The 10716-nt window shown below is 40.1% G+C and overlaps 1 protein-coding gene across 7 annotated transcripts in view; it reads right to left on the bottom strand.

The window, feature by feature from the left end:
• Positions 1-366: 366 nt before the first annotated feature.
• The window catches only part of LOC121867168 (DNA repair endonuclease XPF-like), a gene marked incomplete at its 3' end in the record, with an annotated part of 23550 nt that continues 13200 nt past the window's right edge, over positions 367-10716 (bottom strand). For all 7 annotated transcript variants that reach the window (XM_042366943.1, XM_042366941.1, XM_042366944.1 and 4 more), the window contains 3 exon segments: positions 367-449; positions 8655-8752; positions 9167-9346. In XM_042366943.1, coding sequence (XP_042222877.1) covers positions 367-449; positions 8655-8752; positions 9167-9346 — 361 coding nt within the window.

Genomic DNA, 10716 nt, shown 5'->3' with positions numbered 1-10716 from the left:
CAGCCTCCTCACATCCTGGGGGGGGGGGGTGGAATGCATATTCAGAACCCCTGTACAAATATTCTCAAACTGCAACTTATCGTGTGTTTTCCTACTCTTAGCTTCCCCCGACTGGCTCTCAGGGACTCCATAAACTATTACGTTGTTCCTGTGCTCGAAACGTTCTCGTTGTTCCTCGTCTCCCCTGATCTAATGCACAATTTCTGGAACTTCCGAGAAAATTTTTCCGTTACCCGGAAAATTCCAGATGATTCCAATGATGAGGGATTTTTTTTCTGGCTTTGAGAGTCGTCTTGTTACCCATAAATCTCTCATTCCCGGAAGTGCTCTGCACCAATGGTTCCGGCAAACAAAGATATCACTTACATTGTTTTTCTGCCGATATAACCTAAGGGTGAAGGCTTCCTGGCAGGACTCCAGGATTTTGTGAGCTTTCCAGACAATCACACCTGAAAAAGAAAATATCATATGTCAATCTTGTCATTATCCACACTAGGGAGAGCCAAGAACTGTATAACAAGTATTAACACTCTTGGTATCATACACACACATAAGTGGCATTTTGATTTAATGTAAATTAAACATTTGCCTCGCAATCAGATATGCCAGTATGGCATTTTTTCATTTTCTCTAAAAGTTTCTGGTCGAATTATTTAAAATTTTAACGGCACTTCTGTCACGCCACTCTCTTACCCGGAAACAAGTCTTGAGGCTAAGTGGCAACCTGTCGATGTGTGGTGGACCAGGCGGTAACAGACAACAAATGCCAGTAATGCTTCTGCCCCAGTACCCAGTGAGTGTCTCAGTCTCTTACAACCTCGATATTTATTCTTATGAAGTGATAAAGTGATGTGTATTGAAATATTTATAATGAAATAGTGAAATATTTTTTAAATTTATGAAACATTGAAGAAATGGCTACTCACAAGCTTGTTGTAATATGTAGATGTAGCTTGGAAAATTAATGAGTGATAGTGAAATGTAGTACAGTAGAGCCATGCGTATGGGTATGGTGAATTATAATGAATGCACTATATTGTGCTTATTTGATATGTATTCATAACGCCATCGCCATTGTCGTGCATATGCCAAGGCCTGGAGGCCTACCCAGTCTGAGAGGTAAGTGGAAACATCATTGCCAAAATTTCAGTTTTTGTCACAGAAACTTCTAACTGGTCTATTTCTCTTCATTAATATGTGTACAGTAATAATCTGTCATAAAAAAAATACTTTCAAAAGATTTTGACAAAAAACTAGCAAGGAAAAAAATGTGTAAAGGTAGACCTCAAGATACGATGGGGTTGGGTTCCTGAAAAACCCATCGCTAGGTGAATTATCGTAGATAGGGCACATTATAACATAGGGTTCAATGGGATACATTCTCAGCCAGTCCCCAAACACATGTATTACCAAAAAAAAAAATTCCTACAATACTACTATCAGTACAAAACAATTAAACAACACTCTCCATATCCTAAGGGAACTCTTGAAGGTAGAGTGGAGATGTCACTCTGACTCCCACACAGCCTCTGGGGAGTCTCATGCTACTTAACCATGTCAAGCTTCACCTCAGAGACAGGGTTGTCTTGGATGCCTTGGCCTTCCCAGACATTTTCAAAGTTACACTGCTCACTTCAGTTACAAAAACAGAGCAAAAGCACTTGTCACAAAAACAGAATGAACGATGATAACAAAAATCAATGATAGCTGCCAACACTGCTTACATTTTCAAAACAAGTGTCAACACACCTTACAGTCACAAAAATACAGAAAATATCACTTCACAGTCGCCATAACACAGTTCAATCAAATGTTAGTGCTGTCCTTTCACTATATTCTTAGTATTCACATGATGTCGCATACTATACTGTACAGTACTCCCATATTGCAATGCATCTACACTTACAAGATGGTAGATCGTGCAAAGGATTATGGGAGTTGTAACGTCAATGCAAACTAAGAATATTTGTACAGTATACAGGTACTCTCAATTTAACGGAATCCGATATAACGAACTCTTGACTAAGAGGAAGGAATTTTTTCCATTATATTTCACTCGATTTAATGAACTAGTTTGCTAAATCGAAATTAATTCCATTCATACGCTCACACCTATGGACACACCTCATATGTACATACCTTAAACTAGGGGGTTTGGTGTTTGTTTTTAATTTTTTCTATTTTTCCAAACTTTTTTCCGATTGATAGCCGCACTCTTTTTACTTTCTTCCCCACACCACTTCCTTTTTGAGACTTCTGACAGACTTTCAGCATGATGTCTAAGCACAGTAGTTAGTTGACCAAGACGTAGACAAAGAGGTATCAGTGAACAACACACGTGGCGGCGGCAGTGTCCTGCCGCCGCCACGTAAACAAACCCCATGCGCCAAGCGGTGCATTTAGCGCAGAATTTAACGGAATCACGCTCGATTTAGCGAACTATTCGCTAAATCGTGCGAAAATAATGGAAATTCAATTTAGCAGAAATTTTGATTTAATGGAAAGGGGTGGCTCGAATTAGTTCGTTGAATCGAGAAAATACCCGGTAGTTAAAAATATTATATAAAGCACGTTGGTATGGTCTGTTTACATTCGCGTTGGGGACTACATGACTAAATGATTTCTGTGGTTAGCTCAAACAATCCTTAACTATGATGGAAGTTTTAATTTATTTCTATATTATTTTAATTTTTCACAATCTCATAATAGGTGTGTGTTCTATCCACTAATTCTTAGTTTGCCTTGATGTCACAACTCCCATAATCCTTTGTGCGCCCCACAATCTTGTAGGTAGAGATGCGTTGCATTATGGGAGTTGTGGCATCAATGCAAACTAAGAATAAGTAAAAAAAAACAAAAAACAATGATAAGTACAATGTACGATGCTGGCCAATATTCGTGGAGCCATGCGATGCCAGGTTTATGATCAACAAAGAACCAAACACAGGTCTGTAGTGTTGGCCGTGTGGCGGCGTGTGGGTAGGCTGACAAGTGAAGGTGGTGACGTGACATGCATAGGGTTAAATATTGCTTCCTTATAAAATGTCATTGACTTGACGAAGAAAAATATAATTTTATTGCTGATATCCTTGCAAGACGGCAATTAATTTGAGCACAGTGGTCCCTCGGTTAATGAACGGTTCGATTAACGAAATTTTGGTTAACGAATTAGCTCCCATAAGGATCTTCAATTCGGTTAACGAACAAAACTTCAATTAACGAAATCCTTATGACAAACACGTTTTGTTGTAAGCATCAGCTGATCGGCTAGTCCGCCAAAACAGTAATCTGTTCTTTATTTACATTCGTTTCCAGTGGAGTAAATACCGTGTATACTCGTCTATAATCCTCCCTCGTATACAGGTCGACTCTGATTTTTTTTACCAAGAAATCGTTAATTTATGATATTCCTCGTTTATAGGTTGATCCAAGTTTTTGAGGGTAATGGAACAACAAAACCTTCACTAAAAGCACTCGACGTCCTATAAACTGAGGCTCGCCGTGCCTGAAACGAGTGTCGAAGGCAAATTGTTTACCATCTATTATTACGACAATTTACACTGAAAGGCGAGTAGTTTCAACAAAAATATTGTATATTTCCATTCAAGTATTTATTCAAGTTAATTAGGATAGAATATTATTGTAATACAACAGTTTTTTAACTGAAAACCATTCGAAAAACGATTACGGTAACATTTTTTGAACGAAAGAAAGCGAAAGTCATTGTTTTCGTCATGATTTTATCCCACTTTCCACTGTAATACGTACGTCATTTCAGCAAAAATATTACATTTCCATATTTATTTCTGAGAATATATTCATTCAGGCACAGTTAAGGTAAAATATACTTGTGATGTAATATTTTAATGAAAATATTTAGAAATACGGTATCGTAGTTTTCTTTTGTTTCAAATTTAATTAACAAAGATTGATGTTTCAAATTTAATGAAAAAAAATTTATGTATCTATAAATAAACTTTTAAAAATGAATACTTATGTTTCACATCGTCCTGTGCTACCATACCATGCATTTGGCTACTTTGGGCTTGCTATGATGACGCAAGAGATCTGCCCTGGCAACTGTACTGACACTCACAGCTGGTGGTGCGTCGTTTCCATTGGTTACTGGCAGTTACTGGTAAATATTTTTCAACCTAACGAAACTATTACCCGTTTAGAGGTCGACCCCCAATTTTTTGCCCAAAAATTTGGTCTTAAAAACTCGAACTACACATGAGTATATACGGTATCAAGAACGTTGTGTTCTTGTATATTTTTTCATTTTCTATATTAAAATTATTGATCATTCTAAAATTTAGCCATCCAAGCTCTGTCTACATAAAGGTTTTCAACTATTATTTTTGGCTCGATATATGTAACTTTGTTCATTTACTGAAACTCATTTACATGCACACACTGTCCTAAGGGCAAAGCTGTACTGTACATGTAACCAAAATAATGTACAAAATGATTACTAAAATTTTTGTCTCGTGCAAACTATCGCATGTTTACATTCAAATTAATCACTATCTTATAAGAATTCCAGCAACATAAATTATATTCTACCTGGTCACTTCTGACATTTTATAAGCAAAAAACAAAAACTCAAACAAAAGGACATAAATAAAAAAAAAATACTAGACCTTCGGTGCTAACTGTCAAACATGTCACTGTCAACCCTCCTCCCAGTAAGGGTTTGGTGGTTATACGGTAGGCTTTAAGTTTTTATCTCATATAATATCACAGACAGTGAATAATTTGAATATAAACATCATATATTTTGCACAAGAGATAAAAATTTAATTACATTAGTGTATTTTAGGGTAGATTTACATAAATTTCTTCATTTATTTTCATTCATTTACATGCACACACCATACTAAAAGAAACGTAACAGAAATAAATGACCTGAGTGCAAACCTGTACTGTACATGTACTAAATGATTATGGCACTAAAATATTTATGTCTAGTGCAAATTATAGCTTGTTTATATTCAAATTAATCACTATCTTACAAGAATCCCAGCAATGTAAATTATATTTTCCCAAGTCATTTCACTGGCATTTTATTAGAGAAGCTTAGTCACTTAAGAACTGATAAATAAACACACATTAGACCTTTGGCACCAACTGTCAAACATATTGTAGTGGATACCTCCCCTACAAACACTGTTTGTCGCTGAGTAGCCGACCCCGCGAATTCCCCAGTGTATGCCTCGTGGTCTAGGTCAACCAGCGCCGCCATACATCACGGAGGTCAACAATTAAGCCACGCCTACCTCCGCTATACAAGACCTGACCTCGTGGTGACCACTCTCTTTCTACCTACACCAACCAGCAAGCAACACCACCTCCTCCGCTTCTGCCTGGCGGCCCTCGCTCCCGCCGGCGAGCATGGCGACCCACAAGCTTGTCCTCCTCTGAGCACCCTCACCAACCAGCTCTCTCTACATCACGCTTGTAACCACGCTGCCACTTCCCAGCACCAAGCTGCACTGTACATCCAATACAATATGTATACAGAGAGCACATTGTGAGTTTCCTTTCTCCATCCCATCCTGAGTGTGAACCCCAACATCACGTACCCCACAAATGGTGACCCCAGAGATTCGCACTCACATAGGATGGAGGAGAAACCGATCACTCTCCCAGTCTTCAAGCAACATGGAAGACTGGCTTATCCACACAGAAGCAGCTCTCATCGGCTCTACAGCTACTGTCTCTACACCGCAGGTTAGACATCCTAGAGCAGCACTGCTTCTCTAAGCAGACACCAGCTCCTCTTCCTGCCCCAAGCACCACGTTCTACCGACCCCAACACACCCGTCCTGCCTCAGACGCCGCCCCGGCCCAGCAGTACCCCCCTGCCATGCCTCCTGATGCTGCCCCTGCTCCTGACGCGGACCCACACACCCCTCTTTTCTCCCTCATGTACCCCCTGCTACTGTCCTGCACCCTGCTGCTGTCATGGACCCAGATGCTGTCACGGACTCTCTTCCGCTCCTGCTGACGCAGCCCCTGCTCCTGGCCCAGGCCCACACACCCCAGCAGGCGCATCTGACGACTCTGTACCTGTCGCGAGGAAAACACAACATTCATCACCTCCACAACCCTCTTTCTCCCTCTCTTCTCCCACAGATCTTGTGTGTCTAGACAGCTGCCTCCACTAGCGGCCGGCTCATCCACGCCCTCGCCATTATGTCTCACATGTGGCATGCACCGCCCGTTCTGCCTCACATGTGCCATGCAACCCTGCAGACAACAAGTCTCCTTCACCACCTGGAGGGAAGGGCAGAGTACTGTAGTGGATACCTCCCCTACAAACGCTGTTTGTCGCTGAGTAGCCGACCCCGCGAATTCTCCAGTGTATGCCTCGTGGTCTAGGTCAACCAGCGCTGCCATACATCACGGAGGTCAACTATTAAGCCACGCTTATCTCCGCCATATAAGACCTGACCTCGTGGTGACCACTCTCTTTCTACCTACACCAACCAGCAAGCAATACCACCTCCTCCGCTTCTGCCTGGCGGCCCTCGCTCCCGCCGGCGAGCATGGCAACCCACAAGCTTGTCCTCCTCTGAGCACCCTCACCAACCAGCTCTCTCTACATCACGCTTGTAACCACGCTGCCACTTCCCAGCACCAAGCTGCACTGTACATCCAATAAAATATGTATACAGAGAGCACATTGTGAGTTTCCTCTCTCCATCCCATCCTGAGTGTGAACCCCAACATCATGTACCCCACAATATCACCTCACCCCCCCACCCCCATACTCTCCTCCCTCCCTCTTCCCCATCTGTCCAGCCAGGGTTTTAGGCTTACAGTTTTTATCTAATATAATATCTCAGACTAAAGTTAGGAGAATATAATTTGCATTGCTGGAATCCTTGCAAGACAGCAAATAATTTGAATATAAACGTCATATATTTTGCACGAGAGATAAAAATTAATCACCTGTATCACATTACAGTAGTGATTTAAGAGTAATAGTGTGTATGTACGTATGTATATATAGTGATTTAAGGGCGATTTTGGGGAATTTTCGGAGTGTTTCTGACTTTATGCATTTTTGGCTTAACTTTGTGTGTACAGTTGAGTCTGGATTTACGCGGTTTTTGTTTACGCATTTGGTCATTTACGTGGTGCCTTGCCAGAATTGAAATGCTTTAATTACACGGTAAATTTGGTCATTTACGTGGGAAGCGGCGCGGGCAGGGTGCGCACAAGGTCGCCCAGTCATCAAAACATTACCGAGTTCTTCACCCGCCGCCCACCACAGCCGGCCCAAGTCAGTGATAGTGAGGATATGGACTTTGATGAGGGGTTTGACAAAGAGGCCCTGCAAGCCTATGTGGTGGATAGTGATACAATTGATACAAATGATTCAGGTGAGGGCCAATAATCTGCCCTCTGCCTCGGAACCGACCTCCCATCCCCGTGTACCCAGCCATCTTTTCTACTAACATAAGTGTTAAAAAACCTAATATTATTGATATTTCTCTTAATTATTAATTGTGTGTGCATACCATCATAAAATTAAGATGTTATTTTAACTACAAGGTACGTATTGTGTCGGAAAAAGTGGAGTTTGGGGGTCGGCCCAGTCTCTATTTCAATTAATCCCATATGTTCTGTTATTTCATTTCCACGTTTCTCGTTTTACGTGGTACTCCACGGGTTCAATTGACCGCGTAAATGAAGACCCAACTGTACTTTTCTGTGAGCTGGAACCAATTACTCAATATCCCATTGAAATAATGGATTCGGTTAACGAAATTTTTGGTTAACGAATGACTCTGTGGAACGAATTGTGTTTGTTAACCGAGGGACCACTGCATATACAGCCCATAATTTGCACTAGAGATAAAAAAAAAAATTCCAACCAATGAATATCGATGGATATCATTAAAGCGAGCTATTTTGATCATACATAACGAGATGGTCTTAATTTATGACCATCATTAAAGTGGAATATCACTTCTTGGGATATTGTAACTCAAAAGTTTACCTGTATAAACATTTCAACAACTGCATGCCTAACCACCACTTTTTACTTTTTATTCTGTCACTCCGTTACCTTTTATATTACAGTATCTTTTTTCTGATGTGTTACACCATCATCTTCCTCATGATTTACTCTTTCTTGCCATGTGCATTTTATACAGACTGATGCAATGATATGGGTACAGCTTGAAGAGGAATCAATAGTAAACTCTCACGTTTCACTTATACTCGCAAAAATTACTTATAATTTTATGTTTTGAGGGTTTCATGTGATTTCCCAGACTTTTTTACATAGGAAGGCATCATTTGAATAAATATTTGACGATGTCTTAATCATAAATAGCGCTCATGAAAAAAATTTCTTCTCTGGGAATTCTGGTCATTGTGTGTGCTTCAAACAGAGCGAGCGACAAGAACGTTAAATAAATTTCAGGTGATGCCAAGAGTGTTAATTACCTGTCAACCAATAAATGTCACCATGTAACATCAATAATAATCATTCCTTTCACTCAGGCATTATTGACACATCTTACTAGAAGTCTGGAAATTCTTAGGCATGAAATGTTTTACATTTTGATATTATTCAGAAAAAATACAGCTACTTAAATAATCATTTTCACAACACAGACAAATATGATTTATTTTACCAGTAATAAGGTCAACTGGAATACGCTCCATCAACACATCCATCACCATGATTCTTGATGTAACAAACAGCACCCCACCCTGATGGTAAATCTGTGATCTGCAAAAGTCCACATCTCATAAAGAACAAACAAAGATCCTAACAACACTGTTTATATCAACAAACAAATGCAATTCTCCAATATAAGAGGGAAAAAGACATTAGCTTCTTGCTTTTTCACTTTATTGTATTTGTGAATATAAGTTACTCAAAACACAGGCTACATAAATTTTGTGCTCATCAAATGCAAGTAAAGAATGTGTAATAACGGCAGTGTCTGAAACAGGCATGAGAGAAATCTTACCCAATATGCAGGAAATGGAAAGGTATGGACAGGGAAAATATCCACCAAAATCCATGTGAAAATGCATCAACAGATTCCCCAATTATTGCAGAAATTTCATGGTCCAATAACAGCATCATAAACATGAACTATGTAACAGTGTTTAACACATGCAAGAGTACAGTACTAACCTCTCACTCACAGAACAGTCAGCAGTAATACAACGTGGCAGGGGGTTTACTCCCTGACCCTCTAACTGTGATAATATATACTCTTCTTCTCGTGATGTGGTGCCAACTACAATGACCAAATTACCCGGGTCATTGTAGGTAGTGATCAAGCTTTCAAGAATTCTCTCAAGTCCAAGTCCTCTGTGGAAAGAATTTAATTGTTACTATAAGATAACCAGCGTGGAAAAAAATATCACAAACAATATGATTTAACCACATCTTATCCATTGAAAGCAGACAACAAGAACAGTACAGTACCTAACAACTGCAAGGCACCGTAGGTTTAGTTAGGGCAAGTCATGTTTGGTTAGTTAATGCTGACTGAAATGTTAAGCAGTGGTTATAATCATTGAAAGTTATCTGTTGGAAAGGCAGCCATCATCAGTGGACATTTTGTGTTCCTTGTATTCCATTTTTTGCATATGTGGGCAGAGTAGCTAAGGGTTAATTGTCTTTTTTCTGATAATTTTGGGTGTCGCTTTAAATCAATTATCTTAAACTGAATCACTTTAAATCGACGTTCTAAAATAAATAAATAAATAAATAAATAAATAAATAAATAAATAAATATATACACCTAGACCCCGACTTACGACTACGTGGACTTACGTCCATTGGTACTTACGACCTGCTTTGACCGTACGTCCATACGGGACATACGACTGCGACCATCGTGACCAAAAATTTTTTTAAATGACGCGCGCATTTTCTATACCGAAACGTTTCCGTCCCGGGCGAGAGGGAGGGGTGTCTTGGGTCGCCTCGTGGGTACACTCACTCAGTGGAGCGCTTTGTTTGTGTTTGGCTATCGTATCCTATACTGATCGCGCTATGAACTTTCGTTATTATCGTATTTAATTGACTTTATAATGACTGGAAAGCGTAAAAGTGAGAGTGCTGGTGGTGCTCCAAGGAAAAGGAGACAGGCAATTACTTTTGAGATGAAACTGAAGATAATAACACAGTATGAGAATGGAGAAACAGTAGCAGCAATCTCCCGCGACCTAGGTTTCTCACACTCGACTATATCCACTATTCTGAAGAACAAGGAACGTATTCGTGAAGTAGTGAAAGGAACAACACCTATAAAGGGAACTATAATATCAAAGAAAAGACAAGGTCCTATCCACGATATGGAAAAATTATTGGTGATATGGATAGAAGACCAGATGCAGAAGCGTGTACCCTTAAGTGTTCTAACCATACAGGCTAAAGCAAGAAGCCTGTTCCAAAGCCTGAAGGAGCGGGCAGGAGATGAATGTGATCAAACCTTTACAGGAAGTCATGGGTGGTTTGATAGATTTAAAAAACGCTACAGTCTACACAGTGTTAAGGTGAGTGGAGAGGCAGCTAGTGCCGATGTTGGTGCTGCCGAAGCTTTTAAGGAGGAGTTAGATGATGTGATTGTGGAAGGGAATTATTTGCCTGAGCAAATATTCAATGTGGATGAGACTGGATTATTGTGGAAACGCATGCCTGAGCGGACATACATCCACAAAGAGGCAAAAAAA

Source organism: Homarus americanus, unplaced genomic scaffold (genome assembly GCF_018991925.1).
Source record: "Homarus americanus isolate GMGI-L3 unplaced genomic scaffold, GMGI_Hamer_2.0 scaffold6317, whole genome shotgun sequence".
NCBI classification, from domain to species: Eukaryota; Metazoa; Arthropoda; class Malacostraca; order Decapoda; family Nephropidae; genus Homarus; species Homarus americanus.
This window is presented reverse-complemented; position numbering and strand designations above follow the sequence as displayed.